The sequence below is a fragment of the Dysidea avara genome, chromosome 3, assembly GCF_963678975.1.
Source record: "Dysidea avara chromosome 3, odDysAvar1.4, whole genome shotgun sequence".
NCBI classification, from domain to species: domain Eukaryota; kingdom Metazoa; phylum Porifera; class Demospongiae; order Dictyoceratida; family Dysideidae; genus Dysidea; species Dysidea avara.
In genome coordinates this window covers 8,214,592-8,238,470 of record NC_089274.1, presented here as the reverse complement: position 1 = coordinate 8,238,470, position 23,879 = coordinate 8,214,592, and the positions used below count along the sequence as shown (strand labels likewise).

General features: G+C 36.8%; 1 protein-coding gene across 1 annotated transcript; it reads left to right on the top strand.

The window, feature by feature from the left end:
* The first annotated feature begins 1,181 nt into the window (after positions 1–1,181).
* LOC136249224 (leukocyte tyrosine kinase receptor-like) lies at positions 1,182–22,972 on the top strand. The gene is made up of 18 exons (XM_066041179.1): positions 1,182–1,276; positions 2,958–4,052; positions 4,159–4,369; positions 5,671–5,861; positions 6,847–7,090; positions 7,899–7,950; positions 10,885–10,935; positions 10,990–11,040; positions 14,195–14,296; positions 15,316–15,402; positions 16,290–16,428; positions 16,479–16,569; positions 17,622–17,682; positions 17,765–17,837; positions 19,095–19,254; positions 19,480–19,593; positions 19,643–19,771; positions 21,847–22,972. The coding sequence occupies exons 1-18, from the start codon at positions 1,210–1,212 to the stop codon at positions 22,046–22,048; spliced, it is 3,120 nt and encodes a 1,039-aa protein (XP_065897251.1). The 5' UTR covers positions 1,182–1,209; the 3' UTR covers positions 22,049–22,972.
* The last annotated feature ends 907 nt before the right edge of the window (positions 22,973–23,879 follow it).

Sequence of the window (23,879 nt, the reverse complement as noted above, 5' to 3'; positions counted from 1 at the left end):
TTGTAAGTAGTTTAGTTTATTGTAATTAGTGTGGTAGTTTGTAATTTGCTAGTCTTTGTATTCTTTTGTGTTTAATTTTTCTGTGTACTTGCTTGTTATCTTTTTTTGTAAATAATTTTATACCTTTTTCATTACCTAATCATTACTGATCTATCTCCTACAAAGATACTGTTTTAAAATTCATCATGACTCAGTGATAAAAGTGTAACTGAAATCATGTGGACCATGGATGACACGCAACCATGTAATAGTAACCAATTCCAATATACATGTATCACCATCAGCTACTTTTATTATTATATTACTGGGCATGCCGATGTGCCAAGGAGTGAGTAATGCTCCAAGGAAAAATACACAAGATAACAACAGTACTGCTTTATTATATCTACCGGTAAAGACAATACCTAACATTGCCTATACCATTTTTACTTTACAGCACAAGTATGTAGTAGCTATATGATAATGACTCAATCACTGAAGTTGGCAAATTATTTCAGTCGATGACAGCTCTTGGAAAGAAGGAATGCCAGTTCATGCAGCTAAGTACCTGGTAAAGGTAGTGGTGTCCAGTTGAACATTGTGTGGCTAAGAGGATAATGGTATTGACAGGCCAGATAAGTTGTGGATTGCCTCGTAAAAATCTCATTAAAATGCTAGCTAGCTATAACTCGGCTATAACCAGGCCAGTGCTGCATTCCTTGATCCACGCCTATTATGTTTTTACTCTTGTTAGAATATAACTTATGCACGAAGTTCTGGGACGGCTTCTATTCATTTTTAGACAGCCTCTTTACACTGTTAGCTTGCCTGTTAACCATCGGCACTACCGTACGACCACAACCACAAACCATCACCGCTACTGGTGCCTGGAATCATCTCAGCCAGCCGGCTTTGGCCCCAGCATCTTTGCTCTAGTGAAGATATAACTTTTACCATCCAGTTTACTGATGACGAAGCTTCTGGACCTGCTCTAGCTCCATGAGAGTCAACCATGGTGAAATCACGAAATCAAAATTGAAATCACGAAATCATAATTGAAATCATGAAATCACTAATGAAATCATTGATTTCAGAGAAATCACTGTGATTTCGAAATCTCGTACGCCCTTCGAGAAAGTGGCGAACCCCCCGCTAAAAACCGAGCAACCGTGCTAAAATAATTTTTTTTTGCCCTGCGCTACTACAATACTAACGCGCATCTTAATCGCGATGATAGCCGTTCGCTGTTGGACATTGTTTATCAGCTTATTGGTGGCTGCGTATAGTGAAAAACGAGGTAAACTGCTACCTAGAATTTGCATGGTTTATAGGCAGCTAGCTACAGACTAATTCTATAGTATAGTCAACAAACTTTTAAATAATGTATGTATTTCCTGCTACTGTGTGTGTACGTGTGTGTGTGCAGTGGTTAGGGCATCTGCCTGGTGATCAAAAGGTCCCAGGTTCGATTCACGGTTACGCCACTTTGGTGTTGTTGTTGTTGTTGTTGTTGTTGTTGTTGTTGTTTCCTTGAGCAAGAAACTTTACTCACATTGCTCCAGTCTACCCAGCTTTTAAAATGGGGACCTGGTGGCCTGGTGCCAACTGGGAAAGCAGCCCGCCTATCTGTAACATCAATGGGTACCTGGTGTAAACTGGGGAAGCAAATGCTCGACTGTCCATGCATGTCTCATATGGCAGTTGAAGGTTCAGGTGGGACTTCTGGTGCCCATACCTTCACCTGTGAGACATGGTACGGGTTACTAGTCCTACCCCAGGAGGGCATACCTGCGCTGACTCATAGCACCTGAGTAGCACACAGGTGCCCAGTAATTGCATACGATACGGATGCATCGTGACATAGCCTTGATAGTATTAAGTATGGTACATACCAAATGCAACGTCATCTCGTGATAGTGTGAACAATTAAACAACTCACTAATTAAAGGATGTGTCACCCGTTTTGTTTGCAACTATTCATCCCAAACAAAATGGGATGAATACTTGAGAGCAAAACAGGTGCCATGCCCTTCAATTAACGAGTTTTTTAATTGCTTGCACTCTCACAAGACAACATTGCATTTTGAGCAGTGCATATATTTGGTAAATTGTTTAGACAAATCTGTTTTACATGTGTGACTATAAGCATAATTAATGAATTTTTTCAACGTGTTTAAACTACCGCATAGCCGGAAATTTTCGAGGGACGAAACTTTCGCGAATTTCGCGAGTGATGATAGCTTCGTGAAAATATAATCGTGAAATGTTTCAGTTTATACACATAGCTATTACCCGCTTTCTAGACTTTCGTGAATTTAAAATCTTACTTTGCACAGTTTCGTGAAAGTTTCATCCGAAAATTTCCCACTATATGGTATTATTAGACAGTGCATGCACGAATATGATTAATAGAAAATAGTTCGTTTTGAATCAAACGCTTAACATTATTTGTTCAGCAGTCCTTACAAAGTAAAGCAATAATATTTGTTGTGTTTTTAGTCACCCAAGTTAGTAAACTACGTGTATGTGCACACACACGCACACACACACACACACACTCAGAGTCACCACAAGGTCACTTTTCCATTTCCATGCATACCCATATGAATCAAAGGTGTCAAGACAAACTTTCAACATTCATACTGCATTGTTACTCTAATATCAAGCCTGGTGCTTGTCAAAGTGTAGAGTGATTGAAACCTATTGCAGAACTGCAGTATTGCACAATTTTTATGTTGTGAATCATCCTCATACAAAGTATACTTCAGCTGCCTGTAATTTGGCTGTACAGTAAGAATGATGGTCTTGCATCGCTAGCAATTTGTACAGGCTATGACACAACAGCTTTGCTGTTTATACCAAATACAAATTAAAGCTTCAAAGCTTTTTGTATATTATTATGTGCGGGTAATAGCGGTATTCATATAAGATTTTAATTTTGTAATAATTGTATGTAAGCTGTGTGCACCATTGTACAGCCACCTACAGGTTCACAACATGTGGTAGCAGGGGTAGAGAAGGACCAACAATGATGGAGTGTACACAACATTACTGTAACAATGGATCACTTGTGTGTGGTCATCTACTTGATGAAGGCACCAGAGGATCTCAGATATTTGTTGTCCCCAGAAGTGGTAACTACACAGTGACTATTGCAGGGGCCAGTGGTGGTCATGGAGTGTGTTCTAACTATAGTGGACTGGGGGTGATTGCTAGGAATACAGTTCAGTTTAGAAGAGGTGAAAGGCTTCGAATTTTAGTAGGACAACAAGGAGTTAGTGTTTGTGATGGTCACCAAGATGTTGATGTTTGTCAATTGTCTGACGATAGAGTGAACTGTAACAACTTGTGGTATCAATATCAGTATAATGAATTACCACCAGAACTAGTAGTTTTGTATGATGGAGGAGGGGGAGGGGGAGGAGCTAGCCTATTAGAATATACAACCCATTCCTCTCCAATTGTTATTGCTCCTGGTGGAGGAGGAGCCGGAGCTATATATAATTTAAATTCTTTTTTATCATTGCTCAATATTTCTTATGATGAATTTAACAGATCAGAAGCATTTATGAATTACACTTATGGTAATGCCTTTAAAGTAAATTCTGATGAGGGTAATGGCTCAGCTGGTGCTATAGCTGATTTTGACTCGGCCAGTCCTGGTGCAGGCTACTATGACTTTATGAGGTTAATAGAATCTAGATCCCTTAATGCCAGTGCACATGGCGGTGAAGATTGTCTTAATTTTTTGGTTTTTGAGCTACCATTTCCCAATACACATGGTGGATTTGGAGGAGGAGGTGGAGGTTGCAATGGTGGAGGTGGTGGGGGAGGGTACACTGGTGGATCGATACTTGTAGATGGAGAGACCATACCTGGTGAAGGAGGTTATTCTTGGCCTGATCCTCCATGGCCACTGATAGAATACAATGATGGTGATGGATATGTTGAGCTATTTCTTGAGTCATGTGGTTGTACCTATTACTGTAACGTGTTAAATGAGTCATCATTTGAGTGTTCCTGTCCACCTGATACTTCACTAGCTCCCAATGGTCTTGACTGCTATAGAGAAGGTATACTAGTGTAAATACATGTGCATAATACAACATATATGTTTAACATGATGTATATGTACACCTGGCACAAAACATTGAATAGTCATCTGTTCCTATTTTATAGAAAATTACTTTGTTGAGACTGAATTGAATCCAGTATCATTAACTCACCTAACATATGGAGAAGTCACAGCCAACACTGTTACTTTGGATGATACAGTATTTGTCTATAGCACTGCAGTATTGTTCAGTAATGGTAGCTCTTCAGATTACTGTGCAGTATTGTTTGTGAACAACATGGGTAATGTAACTGCAACTAGCAGATTTATAAACAGGTATATATACTTACATTATTGTAACGCAAAGCCAGTGTTAATAATAAGCCACTCTAGAACTACAGTGATATCAAGAGTCATAATATATTCCATACGAATACTGTGATCTCTTTCGCTTGTATTGGAACTGGCTTCCTATATTATTTTTAACAGCTTCCTTTGAGATCAATAATTTGGGTATGAAGTAGTATTACTGTCCAGGCAATAACTACCATACAGTTCCTGTTGACTCTTTGACATTTGCATACTTTACTGTTTAATAAGTTTATACAGCCAACTGTATGGAATTGTTCAAGATCACGTTTAAAATTTTACTGCTTTTTATCAATAACCATATAATAATGAGCTACTTTTACAAATATGTTTCATCGACATAAAGAGTAACTCACTTAATATCGGACAGGCTCCAAAATTGGATGCAATTACTCGAGCTACAACAGGAGTTTTTGAACAACTTATATGTCTTTAGATAGTTCAAGGCTGTGAGACTTTGCACACCAAGCATCAGCTTTCATGGTTTCTTTGTCTGGTGGCAGCAGCCCTGCAAAGTCGTTTCCGATTAATAAGTATAATCCGATTGACTCATGGACACCCACAGTTTACAAATCACACTTACTAAACATGCATCCAATCAACAGTTTTATATCTTCATGCTGTAATGCAAACTCATCTACTTTCTAAATATTCCCAGTTTATTAAATCAAATTCTTTAAATCACGAATTACGAATCAAATTGTCACTGGAGTAATAATTGCACCATGAATTTAAGTGTACGGAAGTATAGAGTGTTTGTAAAAGTATACCGTACATGTTTCCCGTAAACTTATCTTAAACAACATATACTTAATCAAGTTTCCATATACTTATATTTATGGTGCGATTATTACTCCAGTGACGTCTCATTGCATTTGATTTGTAATTTGTGATTAAAAGTATTGGATTAACTAAACTAGGGATATTTAGAAAGTAGACGAGTTGCTCTACAACGTGAACATATAAAACTGTTGATTGGATGTAAGTGTGATTTGTAAATTGTGGGTGTCCATGAGTGAATCTTTTTTCTGGATTATACATATTAATCAGAAATGACTTGCAGGGCTGCTGCCATCAGACAAGAAGTCAAGAAAGCTGATACTTGGTGTGCAAATTCCCACAGCCTCGAACTATCTAAAGACATATAAGTTGCTCAAAAATTCCTGTTGTAGCTCAAATAATCGCGTCTGATTTTGGAGCCCATCGATATTTGGTGAGTTACTCTATACTCCTTTCATAGTCTTGTAGTTATATTTAATAATTTGCAGGTCAAGTGAAATTCAATACTTAAACTTGTTTATCGTGACAGACAGTGACAACAAATACACAGAAACAAATATCACGTCTGCATTAATTATGGAAGAACCACTACATGTAAACTCCATAATAACATTTGGAATAGGAGGAGGTTGCATTTTAAAAGAACTGATGGTTAATGCAAGTATTGATGGCATATATGGTAATTATACACTTTGTGTATTAACTAGTAATATTGAGCCAGTGTATGTATTTTGTTGTAATGTAGCTACATAATGCTAGTGTATAAGACAGTAAGAGTAGAATATTGATACAGGTCTGAACAAAGTCATAAGGTTTTGGTCTTGTTAATACAAAGGCTTCTTATATTGTTTGGTTTTAACTAGGCTTGAGCTAAATATGCTGGCATAATTTTGAGCATAAAGCATCAAGCATTATGCCAACATAATAGGATGATTTTCAAGTAAATGCGCAATGTGCGTACCAAAAATACACCAAAACATGAACACACTATGCCTTAATACTACATTTAATATCAAGAAAATGTTATTATTTTTATTGTTTCTAGGCTGATTATTTATACTTCACAAAAAAAGTTCAAGATGCTCTAATAGAGCAGTCACTTAATCTAATACAACAGTCAGGAAAGACAGATGTACTCTAATAAAACAGCTAACTTTGGAGCATAATCAAGCATAACTTTGAGCATAATAGGCTGAATTTTTGAGCACTACTCAAAAGCACAATAGGTTATTTTCAAAGCATAATTGGCTCAAGCCTAGTTTTAACACCTTCCTTTGTGTTCACACCTTACTATATACAACAGGAAAACTCTTTGATGTATGGCTTTACTGGAATATTATTGTGGACTCTATTTCCATTTTACTACAGTGCAATACTCTCATATTATGCAACTACATGCATTAAGACATGTACACAGACATATGGGTGTATGCAATTATTTGCATGGCCAATGAATTAATTGTGTGTACGCACAATGTGTGTGTGTGTGTGTGTGTGTGTGTGTGTGTGTGTGTGTGTGTGTGTGTGTGTGTGTGTGTGTGTGTGTGTGTGTGTGTGTGTGTGTGTGTGTGTGTGTGTGTGTGTGTGTGTGTGTGTGTGTGTGTGTGTGTGAAAAACAATACAACTATTGATGATGTGGTAACTGTTTTTTGCTACATGTTTAGAGCCTGCAATTGTTGAGCCGATTGACTTAAACTCTACTGAAGTTCTCATGAGTTTTCTAGACGTTGTCATTACTTCAGATGATACCAATAGCAGTAGCACCAACATTACTAACACAATCAATAACTCATCTTTGGCAGTTAGTGCATTAATTGGAATAGTGATCTCTATTTGTGTGGTGGTGATTGTAATTGTATTAGTGGTGGCTTCAGTCGTTTATTGCTTTTACAAGCAACGAAAACACAGGTATTGAGTATGCAATGGTATAAATGTTGGAAGTACCAGGAAAGTGTGTTTGTGTGTGTGTGTGTGTGTGTGTGTGTGTGTGTGTGTGTGTGTGTGTGTGTGGGGAGGGTAAAGGATCTGAAGCCCTTTCTCTCTCTTGGTGGCTTCTACAATCTCAAATGAGATCTGGCTGAAATTATAATTGAACTGCTAAAGTAGTTGATATGTACTCTAATAGAATGGGAAAATACTCTGATGGAACAGTCAAAGTGATTCACAAATTGTGCCACAAATAATGCAGGAGGGTGGATTTTTATTTTATTTGCTGATGCAGTACCGCCCAGAGGTAACGTTACACTTGCGAGCAGTGACATTCTTGTAGTCAATTTTTGAACTGCGATTTCTTTGGCCTTTGTGTGCTAACTAACTCGCCATGTGTACCCATGATACGCAAGCTCCCTTGGGTGGCTGCTCCAGTAACTGCATGCCTTTGCATGTGATGTATTCCAGTTGTGCATTGTGTTGAGGCGTGGCTACATTTTAAAAATAATTATGTCAACATAGTGAAAACTCACAGAAGTTCTCAAATTTGATCCTGCACTATTTGGCCTGCTCCACTTCCCTTGCCTGACACATTTTTTTTTGGAATCAGTGTGTGCTGGATTGTTATAATAAAGATTTCATGGTACATCAGAATCCTTGATACTGATATTAGACTGATAATTTTGCTATGAAGACATTGCATTACTTAAAACGTGTGTATATAATTGCTGTGATCACAACAATTTACTGTAATCCATCGTCATATAATTAATTGGTTTCTTTGCAGGGCTATTGTGATGCATAGCATTGCTGAGTTTAATGAAAACATAAAAGCAAAGGTAACCAATGACACTATGAAATACAGTAATGCTTACTATATACTAAAAGTAGGAATCAGTGTTATTAGAAATAGACTCCATACAAGACAACCAAGCTGTAAAAAGGGTGTGGCCTTCAAAAGCCAAAAAAGTTTTGTAATCAAAGGTGGTAGATCATTGCTAAATTTTGTGCACTATTAAAATTATATCCATTTCTTGGCTGCCACCTTTAATTTCACAACTTTTTTCACTGAGCTTTTGAAGGCTGCACCCCCTTTTATAGCTTGGCTGTTTTTGCATGAGTTTTACTTCCTTTTGTGTTTTAAACACCACATAGCTAGTCATAAACTGGCTTTGAAGCTTGTTTTTATCCAATTTCCTATCTACAGATGCAATAAAGATTACGGAAGACAGAGTTACAATAGTGTCAAGGTGTTATTTGACTATTTGTTAATAGAATGCAAGTACTTTTAATACAACACACATAGAATGTTCTAGGACAGTCTAGATTCTCCATTAGAAATTATAAACTTTTGATTTAAACTAGAAAATTCATTTAGAAGTTAGAAATTAAGTGAGCTGATTAGATGACTAAGTGGTTCAGTGGTTGAGAAAGGAGGTCCCTGGTTAAAATCCTTTTCAAACATTTTTCGTGTCCTTTAAAATTTCTTGGTGAAGTATTTCGACTCAGCAGGTTGGTTTTCTCCTTGTAGCTGTCAATGCAATTAAACCACAAAAGGTTGAGCTATGATGCTATGCACAGACTAATTTTCTATATTGTGGTTTACCCTGCAAATATGACAAAATATTGGTCTTATAATACAAATAATTGTTCATAACTCTGTGAACATCCATCACATTTGCACCAAACGTAGTGCATGAATTAATAATATGTCTTTGAGGTGAACCGAATTTCAAGGCGATCAAGCTATGCATTTGCTTTCTATAATGTTTTTTGTAAAGTGTGCTAAGAGATGAAAAGTCTAAGTGTTCCCAAAACAAAGAAAAATGATGAAATTAAGCTGAACTTTGAGGAACGCATAAGGTGGCCTTGCTCAAATTTGGTTTACAGGATGCTAAATGTGGAATGCATTTACAGTGTAGAAATTATTCCATTTAGAGAAGGAAGCACAGAGCTACATATGTATGAGTGAAAAAAAATCACATTTCCTTTCTTTCTGTCGATATACCCATCTGACATTCTTGGCTGCATGATACACTACCATGTGTCTTGCTTAGTTAATGGTTTTACAATAATAGTCTCCATTATTTAGCATGCCGATAAATACATGTGTGAGTGTTTTGTACCACATCAATGTGTTGATTGTAATTGTTTTAGGCAGCTGCTTTAGCTATCTATAGCGTCTCAGTCTCACGGTTTACAACAAGCCTCATGTAAAGCTAAATGTAGTGTGATTTTGTTTGTTATGACCTGACACAAGTACTTGTTCCGTGTTTCAAAATAATTTTGTGATGTTTCTATGGCTCTCCTGCCAAGATTTTATTAGCAGGACAAGCAAGACAGATGAAGTTGACATACTAATGTACCACTCTGCGTGGGCAGTTCAAAGGCACCGCCAGTGTCATAATTTGTATATTGCACTGCTGCAGACCGCAGCGAGTGCATATAACGCACTGGTTGTGGTTTTGTAGACCACAACGAGTGCATTATAAGTTATAATGCACCGACCGCAGTGCAATATACAGATATTGCACTGGCTGCGGTTTTGTGCAGCATAGCACAAGTGCCGGTGGCGAAGACCACTACGACACCTCACCTAATAGGTGGAAAGACACTTCACAGATCACTCGAATTCTTTTATAGCCTGACATGTAACGGTCGATTGTGGGCCATAACGTCACCAATACGTATAATGTTTACAAGCAGCCAATGGCGATCGAAAAAGCCAACACGGGTGGCCACAACTCTAGTCTATATATATATATATATATATATAAACGTACTTATATACCTTACTAGTCTGGTGCCATCTTAGCCCAGATCAAACTGTAGTCCACTTCGACAATGACTCAATAAAACAAATATACTCTAAATAATACTAACCTTTACGTTCAATTGTGGTAACCAGTTTTGTCATGCCACCAGATTCGAGTTTAGCCAGTGTGAATAGTAAGAATTAAACTAGTATCGTTTGGTAGTTAGGTTTTGTTTACTTAAACCGTCTATTTAGCTGCTTTTTTTCGCTTGAGAGAATCACTATGGCGATTAGTCTGGCGCTTAGTCTATATGGCGATTGAGTGATCACGCTGGCATGTTGAGCACTACATGATGAGAGTCAAACAGCGAATGCAGGCTAGTGATATAACGCATAGCGTACTAGCTTTCAATATCTCAGGTGGCTGTAGGGGGAACGTCATCGCAACGTCCGGCTTGGTTACCCACAATCGATGTTAGAAACCTGGCCTTTATAAGTGTTACAGCGGTCTTGTGAGACTCTCCCCACCTATTAGGTGAGTGGTACATAACAGTTATACAACGTGCACTCGTGCTCTGCCTGTATAAACGCACTTGCCTTCGGGCCTAACGGCCCTCAGGCTCGTGCGTTTATATCAGGCAGAGCACTCGTGGCCGTTGTATAACTATATAATATGTCCCACCCAAATTGATTGATCAAGTAATCAAGTTACAGTACCTGTGTAGATCAGTCCACTCAGTGTGGGGTTCATGGTAAAATGCCAATACAGCTATGCATTGAGTACTTACTTGTGCAGAATCTTTAATAAATACTTGGGCTGTTATTCATTGCAGTAGAAAATGACACTGACATAGTAGGAATTCACCAAATTATGCAATTGCAAACCTCAAATCGCCTCTCTGTTCTTTTATTTACTTGTTACATGCATCACATGCAGACAAATGTTTAAATGAATGGATAAAAAGTAATGAAGTTCCATTCTACATGTGTGTCAGTGACTACTGCTTTCATTATGTAGGGAGCTGCATATACTAGGATGAACAAATTTAGAGAAACAGTCAACTTATTGGTACGACATATTGTACTTGAATGCCATGTAGTCATTGCTGCATTATACCTTTAGTATGAAGGAATACCATCATCTCATTATGTGTTAATAGATAACAATGATATTGTAAGTTGGCACACGCGCACACACACACACACACACACACACACACACACACACACACACACACACACACACACACACACACACACACACACACACACACACACACACACATACACACACGCACACACATGCGTGCGCGCACACACGCACATACACACACACACACTACAGAGTTCCTTAAGTTAGTGACAATAAGTAGAATTTTATACAAGACATAGCAGCATAATCAAAGTTGATATACAAAGTACCAAACTCTAAGTAGGCCTGAGTCTATTATGCTGGTGCAATTTAAAGAGTAATGGGTGGTTAATTTTGCTAGAATAATTTTAGAATAATCGGAAGCTGTTGAGCTTATTATAATTGGCCAACTAGTATCTCAAAGGGTACAGATTCTGATCCACACATGAAACTCAGTGTATACATGTATGCTTACAGTTACATAGCTTTTTTTGATTGATGCATTCTTCAATTGCAGTTGAAACATCCTAAAAGACTTTCTAGTTGATATCATGCACATACCATATACACATAAACAGCAAGAATTATGTAAGAATAATAGGTCTCATGTTTGGGAATAATGGGTATTAAATTTAAGAAATTCTGGAAAGAATAATAGGCAAATTTGGCATAATAGGCTCAGGCCTAACTCTAAGGGAACTTTCACCACAAAAATTGTTGTACTTGAAGCAAGGATTTCAAAGCTACATGTGCATAACACTAGTGTTGTTTTAGTACTGCTAAATCATTTTAGTTTGATTCTAGTTTTAGTACTATTAGTTAGCTGTAGTTTTAGTTAGTTTAGTTCTAGTACCCCTAAATACCTGCAATTTTAGTTGGTTTTAGTTCTAGTACTCTCAGCTAACCATAGTTTTAGTTAGTATTAGTTCTAGTACCCAGCTCTTCTGTAATTTTAGTTAGTATTAGTTGCAGTACCCAATTTTAGTTAGTTTTAGTTAGTGTACTACTAGTATGTTCAGATTTTATTACAATCTGAATCTGAATCAGTGAAGCCAAATTCAACCCTTGCCATACAGAGGTTATTAATATACCCAGTTGCACACTTTCACACATCTATTGCACAGCAAGAATTTAAATTATATTTGAATGTACATTTTGTTCTTTCGCAAGAATATCTAGATTATGGTTTGTTAAACGATTTCTTTTACCTCTGGTAACCTCTCCCCCTGAAGAAAAAAATTCTCTCAACAGGAGCTGATGATGCAGGTGTTGCGAGAATTTTGCAAGCAGTTAAAGCCAGATCTGGAAACTCATTTTTTTCTTCTGCCAAAACTCAAAAGGATCGATTTTTTATCATCTTTACTAACTCTGCATTCTATGTACCGATTCAATTGTTGCTCCTCCAGCGATATTGTGGTTGATATGTTCTCTTGATGGTCCTGTTCATCGTCTTCTTCATCTAGCAGTCTACTGACTCGATCTAAATGTTTAAAGCGTTTTGCAGGTGGGGGCTGTCCATCTTGATCATCATTTGAAATTGGCAAATTAATTTCTTCATTGTCATTTTCTTGACTTCCTGGTGACGATTGTTCCGTTTCTTCAGCATGTCTGTTAATATGCATTAGTTGTAATATGAACTCTTTTGCCTTTTCTAGCTGTTTATCATTCAGTATCTTACGATATGCAGGGTTTACCAAAGTGGTTGCTACATAAACTGGATCAAAATTAGGCATATCAGGATTGGTAGCAAACATAAATCTTCGATTTAAATCGATAAGCATTCTCCTGCATACTACAGCTACTCCACTGGTTTTGCACATTTCTTCAAAGTGCAGGTTTAGTTCTTTAAGGACAGGAATAACCATTGCAATGGTTGTGCTGTTTTCGGCTGAAGTGATGTTAGTGTGGTGAGCAGATGGCTGAAGTAGTTGTTGAATGAATTCTAAATGCTTCCACTGTGTTGCAGTAAGGTTGTCCCAGGCAAGTTCATCAAGACTGGCCTTTAAATTTTTTACCACAAACTGAACCATCATTAGTTTTTACATCACACACACTTTTGTCATTGATCTTATCAAACCTAAAGTAGCCCCATACTCCACTTGACTTTGGTCTTCCACCTCCACTTGCCATTTTATACAAATAAACAAATGCTTTAAATAATTGAGTTTAAATAGCAGAAAGAAAAATGCTTAATCAGCAGAATCAATGGTAACACATTTGTGGTATGTGTATCATTTGCAAGCATCAACATCTTCAAAGAAAAGTGCTAATAGGAATAATCTTTTAGGCATAGGATTACATGAAACCTTTTAGTTAGTTCCAGTTCTTGAACTCAAAGTTGAAAAGGTTTTGGTTTAGTTTTAGTTTTTGAACCAGAAGTTTAAAGAATTTTAGTTTAGTTATAGTTTTTGAACCAAAATTATTCATAAATTTAGTTTAGTTCTAGTGTACCAAAACTAAAATTAAATAGCTGTACTAAAAGTGTATTTAGTTCTAGTACTTTAGAACCAAAACAACACTACATAACACATAACTCCAATTACAGTTGATAAGTTGTTGTACCAGCCAGCGTTGAAACCGGGTCGGGTCATCCGGGTCACATTTTCTCCGGGTCATCCGGGTCTGACCCGGTTTACAATTTATCCGGGTCTGACCTGGATTTGGATCACGTGAGAAACGAAATTGTTCGTTTGACGACGTGGAACTTATAAACGCTATCGTGTAGCTCTTTCGTGAGCCACGCCCACTTATCGCATTACCAACATATGCTCAGCCACGCCTATTTGTTAGTAAGTGCAGTATGTAGCACGAAACTGAGGGTATCTATGGTGAGGGGTAGCTATTGTCAGTAGGTGAAGACCTTTTTTTTTTTTTTTTTTTTTTTTGGTCTTCAACCTACAGCTAGGCTGAAGTTACAATATTTACTCAACACGAATCGAACGCTCAAAATGTAGACTAGTTCGCTCACCCGAGACTAGCCGAAACACGTCTCGGCTTTAATTAATTCGGGTCACATCCGGGTCAGTGGGTCATCCGGGTCAGCAGTAGTGACCCAGTTTCAACGTTGGTACCAGCTTCTTCACTGGTCTACATGATAGTCTGTCTATGTGTATTATACAGTAAATGAATGTGTATATGCATTTGATGCAGCTGTATTGTCAATAAAATTATGTGCTTACACACTTTTTATTTACAGACTACTTCAGTCGCATCACACGGGACTGTAGACACTTTGAAGTTTGGATTAATATCTCCTCTGCAAAATTATTATCATTTTAATTGCACCAGAAAAAATAATGTAAGATTAGGGATAAGGGCACTTATTGTTAATTTTATGTTTCAGATCCCTCCCCCCGTCTACATTGCTATGTCTGCCTAAATTAGGTCATCATAATGCTATCATGCAGGTTTTCAACATGATTCCATCATCTTAATGTATAATGATATTGTAGAAGTTGTAAATATTAACATGTTTATACATAACTAGGCATAGAGGAAGGAAGGCTAGATAGGCTGAAGACCAACTCAATGTCAGGAGAAGAGGCTTTTACCGGTTCACTCTGTGATAGAAGTGAAGTGGTAAAAGCCTCTTCTCCTGTAGCAGAGCGGAGCAGCTAAACTACACATTTTGATGCAATCATTCACTTTTTGGTAAAAGCACCAAATTTTCTGTGGAAGTTGAGTAAGGCATACTAAATCATTTGAAATATGATGCCACGTCATTTCTAGCTAGTCAGGAAACTATACAAGTACATTTAAAATCTTTGTTTTACTTAAATAACATGGATGTATTTCAAATTTACAGGTGCAATTAGAAAATCTTTCAAAATGTGGTAAAATAAATGGGTTTTCTAATGGAGCCAATATTTCAGTGTAAAAAGTACAAGCACAACCTAATGTGTTGCACTTCTATGGCTTTGTATACCTTGACCCTTTGTGATGGACACCTCCCTTGATCAGCTTTTGGATATGACCATCCCTTGTCTGTCTATGCAGATGCAAAGTTTTGGCATATTTGCTATTGAGCACTTTTATAGCTTCTTTAACAATATATTTTTGGTTAGTTTATTTGTCAGATTCTTTGAGCATAATATGATTGGTAATTTTAATAAGAGAAAATAGTATGAATCAAGTGAATGCTATTTAGAGCTTTTATCAAAAAAGGAATGATTTTGTTTTGCCAAGCTGCTCAACTAGTAATGAATAATGAGCCACATTTCCGCTTGATATAGGTTAACTTTCTGATCTGAAACAGAATTAACAATAAGAGGCCTAAGTACACGTGCAATAATAAACAGTCATGTAAATTTATTGCAGGATTGGAGTTACGACAGAGAAAAACTGATTTATATGAGAGAGATTGGAGAGGGTCACTTTGGAAAAGTGTTATTAATGAAAGCCAAGGTAATTACATGTGCATAGCTATTTGTTTACTAATAAAAATGTACAGCCAATACAAGACCACCTTGTAAATTAATATGTGCACATAGCTATAGGTAAATCCTTTTGCATATACAACTGTGATTATATATATATCCGTACATTTCACAAAATGACTGTGAATGAACAACAATGCACTGTAATACGTATAATATGAATGGTATTAAAGAATGATTGTGCATAAGCATCTAATATTCCCTGTACTCATGATACCATTACTCTGTTGTATGCAAGATTGTACATGCATGTGTGCCAAATAAATCATGTTTTTGAAGCTTCCATGGAAGTAGTAGCAGCCATTGCTGTGTTTCCACCAGTCATATCACAAAATTTCTTGACTCTTAGAATTCTTTTTAAATGCAGGGACTTACAGTAGTCCCTCTTTTATCTGGCCATTGATTATCCAAACATTCTATTGTCCGAACTGTGGAAATGAAGGTGTACGTTCTATTAGAGTATTTGAACAGAGTTCTATACATAAATGAATGGACTTCTATTATCTGAAATTTTCAATTATCTGAACTTTCCCAGGACCCAATGAGTTTGGATAATGGAGGGAGCACTGTATGTTGATTGTAAGACAGATATTCCTTCATCAACAAGCTCTTTAGCATGACAGCTTCTACGCATAACCTTTCTAATTCATGTAAATACTGATATTCTTGTGTATAATGTATTCTGATAGACAACTATATAAAACATGTATACATTATACTTTCATCACATGTGTACATACAGTAGCTGTAAGCTATAATTGAAATCTTAGAAATGTTGATCTGACTCATGCTAAATTTAATAAATTCAACCAACAATTGAAAGTTTACTAGTTCTTTAAAATTCTTCTTGTTAAGGATATTTGTGGTGTACGAGGATCAGTCCTGGTAGCAGTTAAGACATTGACTAATAGAGATCCAAAAGATATTTCAAGATTTTCAGAAGAAATTCAGTTAATGAAGAGATTCATTCATCCCAACATAGTCAGCTTACTTGGTATGTGTCCTCACTACATGATCACTGAGTACATGTTGTGATCACTATAGGACATTGTGAGGCCACTAGTGATGGTGCTCCATTAATGATACTAGAACTAATGCAGTATGGTGACCTCAAGTGGTTTCTGAAGGCCAACAGGTATATGGATATACAATAGTTTAATACACTGCAGGAAAGAGTGCATCAAAGCATGAATGCCCATGGTATAACTAATACCACAGTTCACTTTTTTGCAACATGATAAAAAACTTTTGTGTAAAAATATTTTCCACTGCACAAAAATTTATGTGACTGCTTTATTAGAGTAACTCAATCTATTGGTAGAAGATTTAGCTACATTCTTGATGCTTATTGTGTATATATTAGTTATAACCTAGCCAATGGCTACACAGTGTTAGGGAAGAGGCAGACTAAGGCAGCTATCCACACAGTAATAATACTGGAAATTGTCTATATTTACACCACTGTAGCTATAGCTGTGCAAAAAAATGTCATGTAAGAAATTTAGTTTCATATAATGTTTACATACATGATATTGTTTTTTACAATGAAAAAAGTTAACTATGGTATGTGCCATGTGGGTTAGTCCCCAGAAATTGCTGGCATGCTTCTCAAGTGTATTTATATTGGGCCATGTGAATTTCAATAGTGGACACTGGAAGAATAACAGCAAGGCATTGCTGTATGAGGGTTTGAATGTACCTGGGAGCGAGGCACATGATGCACTGTGTGCCATGCCTATTTAAGGCTAATGGCCCGAACAGTTACCCACACTATGTACAATCTCACTACTATTAACTCTTGGTACAACCAATGACCCAAGCCAATGTAAGCTAATAGCTCGTGCTGGGTTACTAATCACTTCAGCCAGTATGAGTACAACCACCAGCCTGAGATTCATTTTATACACATACCTGAAGACTTTGATGATGGGTGGCAACAGATAACATTGTTGCTACATTCAATATAAATGGACAAGTCCTAGGGTTATCACTGAAACATGTTTATTAAGTGCTACAATTAATTGTGGATTGTGGCCAAGTACTTTTATTACTGTAAGTTATTTTGCTTGTGTATAAAAGTATATGATCTGATAGTAATTACAATGCAGCCATTTGCAACTTGTATAACATGCATTTTTATAACCATTGTTTGTCTTGTCTATGGTTTGTCACCCTTTAATTTTGTAGACCTAGTGAAGGAAAGCCAAGCACAATTACAGAGAGTGTTGCTTTGGATATTGTAACTGATGTGAGTTATAAAATTACTTATTGTACAATGCTAGCCTTTTTACAAATCTTTAATTCTACGTATTTGTGTGTTTTACATTCAGATTGCCACTGCCTTGGAATATCTTGCAACTAACAAGTATGTTCATCGTGATGTGGCAGCAAGAAATTGTCTGAGTAAGTGAACAATGTTCTGTTTGGTCTTTACTGGAATAGATGACTTTGATAGTTGTTCTTTTCATGCATAAAGTATCCAACTCAATTTGCTTTACTTATGAAATCAGTGCCAAAATAGAATAACCTGTATAATGAAATAATATCTTCAACAGTTTTGGACTCATAAAGTGCTATATTATTGTATATGTGTACAGTAGAGTAGGGTTGGGCAATATACCGGTATGACGGTAACAAGGCAATATTACAGCTGGCAATAACCAATACCGCTTGAAAAATTGCCATACCGGTATAAACAGTTATTGCAAAATCATAGTGGGAATACAGCTACTTACATGTGGTAAAAACGCCATGTTGTACTTGTCAATCAGTATTTCAGCCTTCTTGTACAGCAAACAAGCCTAACCCATGTACTACTACATGAAGCGACACACTAATTATTAGAATACACGTGAGGTGAGGCAAGGCGAGGCAACAATTATCTGCTAGCTATATACATTGAAACTAGCTATGTCTCCTTCAAAATTTATATGCACTCCATGCTAAGTTAGGCTGGTTTTTCCAAATTCCTTGCAGTTGTGGTAGCTGATAAACAAAGTTCACCCATGCAAATATACTGTGTAAACTGTTTTGAGTGTACTTGCTATAGTTCATTTCAATACCATGATATTTGCAATAATCGTGATAATAAGCTCTACAATAACCATGGGAGAAATTTTTCAATATCGCCCAACCCTACACTAGAGCACACAGCACCATCCTCTGATATAGCCTAATCCTGGGAAGTGCCAGGGGGATTCTGAGAATCTTGTCGAGCGATCAGCCTAATAGAGCAATCACCCTTATACAACACTCGAGGATATATGCATTTGATAAAGTGCTGAAACCACTCTCATATTCAACTTCAAAGGATCTAACTTCAAAATTTCTCAGGAAGGAATGCCCCCATACCCTGTAGATTGAAATGCTTTGCATGTTAGTGTGTGCCTTACAATAAACTTCCATAATTATTTTAAGCTATATAATGCTATGTAGCTAAGCCCTGGAATCACAAAATATCTGGATTGGAAACCAGTCTTCAAAATTCCTGGAGCTGCCCGTGTAATCTCTGCTTGCACAGCTACATAAATACAATAGAACTACTCTATAATATTACTATATAGTTGGTCAAAAAGCAACCAAAAGTTATAGAGAGAGATCCACTAAATTTTACCACAGATTAGTTGCACATTACCTAAATGAATTATTCTATTATCACAGTTGGTGCAGATTTCAAGACCAAATTATCTGATTTTGGGCTGGCTCGTGGTGTTCATGAGAATGACTGCTACAAGATGGCAGCTCAGACACCACTACCATTAAAGTGGATGGCTCCAGAAGCAGTGTTGTATAGGAAGTTCTCTACTGCTTCTGATGTTTGGTATGTTGTGGAAACTGATGAGTACTTTTTAAACTGTAATACTGAGACAATCAATATACACTTTTCCTCTTTTTTGCAAGTGCCATAAATGGTATTAAGTATTGAGTTTTTGTGCTGAACTTAGAGAGTTATGAGCATCTATATCATTTTATAAACCTGTAGCTAATAGTCAATAAAAATATCATGTAATTGTCGGTCAATGGACTTAACTAATTCTCATTACAGGTCATATGGTGTACTAGTATGGGAGGTGGCTACATATGGGAAAACTCCACATAAACATCTTAAAGGTACTGATATTGTCACAATGGCAAGCGATGGCTCATTAAAGTTAGCTAGGTAAGCGTATCGTGTAAAATTACATGAGGGTAACTTAATATGAATGCAGTCCTGTTGGATGTCCGGAGGCCTTGGCTGGTATAATTGATCAGTGTATTAGAACTCATCCAGAAGAAAGACCAACATTTACTGAAATACTGGACTACTATGACAAGAGATATTACCTATCATCCTACATGTAATTTGTTTTGTGTGAAGTGTTACTGTACAAGTTAGCTATATATACTGTGTCATGATTTGTGCAATGTAGCATATGGCCTACAACAATAATATAACTTTGCTGGCTGTTTTGATGATAGCCATAGCAATAAAATTTAAATTGTGTGTATCTATCTTAGTGCAATTACATAGCTGCATTACTGGACTGTCTGTGCCAGAACTCCATGCTATTATGTAAACAGATGTGACCATACTGGATGTGACATATGACAGAAGTTAAACTTGAGGCAAATGCAAAAGTCATAACACGAACCATATCTATACAACATCTAAATAATGATAATGGAGTTTGTCACAGGTTAATGAACAGCTGCAGGTTATGGTAATGTTGTTCCAGAACAGTTGTGATGCTCTAGTCAGCTTATTTCACAGTTAATTATTTACATATAGCTTCTCACTAGGAACTCTCAACAGAAGAGAGACCAATGTTGGTCTCTCAATCAGGCATTACCCAAGACAACTTGCAATCTAGGCAAATGCCTATAGAAATCTGGGATAATATCTTCATTCAACTTCACCCTAACTTACACTTATACTGAATCACGACTTCTCATAAGTCACACCTGTAGCTATATATCATAAACCTGTGTTAACTACACTATATCTCATGTAACACTCTGCAACAGTGGATTAATAATGCATGTATTGGTATTGTAACTTTGAAAGGTAACAACAATGAGGTATTTAATTGATAAAGTGAACATTTTAAATAAATACTGATAGCTTACTCTAGATTGCCCTGCATTCCCTCCCATTGATCCCTAATGTTACACTTTTAATGGAGTCTCAAGGTCTGCATACAAAGCCTATGGATATTAGTACACGTTTACTTGAAATGTGTTCCTAAAGCCATGTTGGTCACTGCTAATTAAGTATGTTGTGATGGATATAAAAAATACTTACTCAAAAAATCTAGCAAGGAATGCGTTAATGAGATGGGACAACAGTTTGTAGGATTTTTGCTATTACCTTTTGCTGGAACTACCAGTGAAATCTGAAGAAACTTTACACTGTTTCAAAACAAATTTGGCATAGTAGAGTAAGAACATTAAGTTAAACAGTGTTAAAAATGAAGAACACTACGAGGAGCACCTCTGCAATCAATCCATTCACTATGGAAATCCCCATTACAAAACTAGGGAAGCCATTATGTGGCACTACTGCAAATCAACACCTTGAGCTGTCAGCAGTGTAGGACAAAAATAATCATGATGCATGCATTCTACATACTGTGGCATGCCAAAAGATTTGTTGGGCTGATTGACTGACTAACTGACTGATTGACTGACTAACTGACTGAGTGATGCCTTCAGGCAAGCTTAACTCAATGACAGCTAAGGTTGCAAGCTTGATTTTTCACTGTCTGACATTGCTTCAGTCAGTCAGTCAGTCAGTCAGTCAGTCAGTCAGTCAGTCAGTCAGTCAGTCAGTCAGTCAGTCAGTCAGTCAGTCAGTCAGTCAGTCAGTCAGTCAGTCAGTCAGTCAGTCAGTCAGTCAGTCAGTCAGTCAGTCAATAGAAAATTCCACTGAAAATAAAATTTTATAGCAACCTATTGGAAGTGTTTCGGGTTGTACTGAAGGCACTTCTGTGCTTGGTTATACCTCACCAATACTGTCAAGGTGCCAGGGAGGTATTGTGAGGCTGGTTTCTGGTCAATAATTTTTTGTGAGAAAGTGCCAACCACATAATCGAGCTACTACCACAAATAACTTGTCTTGCTCAGAAAATATATTCTCAACATCCCAGACAAAGCCAATTTACCACAACTTAAAAAAAAAATGTAAGTCAGTACGGCAGTGCCAACGATCTGTTAAATTTGGCAACTTGCTACACCCCAAGCTTATGATATTAAGTAATGCTGCACAGCCAGATTTGTACCCAATGACTTTAGAAGAACATCAAGTGTGTTGAACAAGTTGCACTGGCTGACTCTAGTACTGAGAAGAAACCAAGCAAAGTAATCATTTTATAATTATACACTTGAAGATTGTTGATTATATCACAGTCCCTCAACCACCTATATCAACCCTTAGGCCTTACAAAGGCTCAAGAGGATGCAGAATAGGGCAGTGCATCTTTGTAGGAATTTGTGCAAGTACAATCATGTCTTGGAGCACTACCAACATCATTAGTGGCTTTCACTGGACTCCTTTTTATTGTATCATTCTTTATGCTCGATGCATCGCCAGTTTCATGGAATGTGGTGTATACCACTGCAACCAATGTTACTGTTAAAGCCTTGTCCTTCTAAGAAGAAATCTTAAATTAAATAATCAACACCTTAAAGAAACTGCCTATTTTTCCTTAGTCCGACCACAATTAGAATATGCAAGTATCATTTGGTTGCCATGGCAAAGAAGAGACATAGAGAAGTTAGAGAAGATTAATTGAAGAGCTGCAAGGTTTGTTACAAACAATTTTTATCGTACTAGCAGTGTATCAAGTATGATTCATCAACTTGGGTGGCAACAACTAGATACTCGTACACATAACTTCCGTTTGTGCTTCCTTTTTAAGATTATTCCCACTCAGTGACATCATTTCATCTAATACCACAACAACAGCAGAATCCACCATCACAAGAAGATCTCACGCGAATAATGTTTTAGTTCCATTTGCAAGAACAGACACTTATTAGCACTCGTTCGGACCTAATGCTTGTAATATCTGGAATAACTTACCTAATCACATCAAAGAAATTACCTCTATTGAACAATTTAAGGATCAAATTAATCAATTTTAATTGCATAAATGTCCCCCCCGTGTAAAGTCTTCGCTTGCGACGTTGACACAGTAATAATAATAATAATAATAATAAACCACTTATTCTGTTTGGTAGGCATCACCATCATATTATGCATGATACTAGACCATGCTCTTTATTTGCTAATCTGCCTAGATAGCATTTAACACTTTCACAGAGACAGTTTCAGTACACTGAGGATGTCACAATGGTGGAATGGGTTACCTAATGATGAGAATTTTACTGCTGCTACTAACAACCGTCGTTTTTATTTTGTTTTTATGTGATTTGTTCAATCATCTTTGTAATTTGTCTTAAAGTTGTTGCATTTGTATTCATGTGTTTTGTGTTTGTGTCCATGTGTTAAGTTTTGTAATTGCATTACCAACTTTCTGTAGTCATAAGGCTATGATTCAAGAGAGAAAAAATTTACTGGAGACAGGAATGTAATATAAGGCAACATAGCACAGCAGTGAATAGACTGCTGTTGCCAAATAACCTCAAAAGTTATCAGCCACCTAATATTATCTGACTTCACTAGAATATTTGTGCTGTTTACACCTGGCAATTTAATTAATAAAAATAGTTATATATTTTCAATATAATTTGTATGGGTTGAAGCAATAATAGAGCATTTCATATAGGCAAAGACATTTCAAGTTCCAAATAACCTTTAATCCATACTATGGTCACTTAAAACATCAAAAATAATATTTGAATTTGGCTGATTTGATATTGACATAGCCATTAGGCTGGCAATTTTAGTTACCTGTATTTTAAAGCAACAATTTTCAATTAATTACTTTGGATAAAGCCTCGAAAAATAAAATAGGAGCCATTTTACAAGCTAGGACAAGGTCGTAATCAGCTCATAATTATGGGAATCCCCTGCATTTAACCACACACTCACACAAGCTAGCTAGCTTTTTTCTTGCTCACTCCCTCGCACACATACACGTAATTAAAATCAACTTACCATCTTGGAATAGCTGAGCAGATTCAACTTAGTTCTTGTCTTTTCACTTTTTATAACACTTATAAGGCTTCTCTGTAAGTGAATGGCTTTCTCGACTGGTAAAATAATGCATAGATTACAGATCCATGCATGGAATTTTGGTTGTTGGTTGCTACCAACAGATCTTTGGTGTTTTCACACCATAATAGTATAGCGGCACAACCCAAAAATTGTGCACATTTTCATAAAGCCATGAAACTTTCCACAAAAATAGTACTCCTCAATACATGTATTTTCAGATATAGTGCCATCGCTGATTTGACCTTTGGTAACCTGTACTGCCATTTTTGTACAGAAAATTGATCATT

What these genes read in the sequence shown, in the direction of transcription:
- LOC136249224 (XM_066041179.1), top strand. Translation starts at nt 1,210, where the DNA reads ATGATAGCCGTTCGCTGTTGGACATTGTTTATCAGCTTATTGGTGGCT. An exon ending in TGCGTATAGTGAAAAACGAG is followed by an intron (nt 1,277 to 2,957) that starts GTAAACTGCTAC and finishes ACCATTGTACAG; the next exon opens with CCACCTACAGGTTCACAACA. An exon ending in ATGAAAACATAAAAGCAAAG is followed by an intron (nt 7,951 to 10,884) that starts GTAACCAATGAC and finishes TTCATTATGTAG; the next exon opens with GGAGCTGCATATACTAGGAT.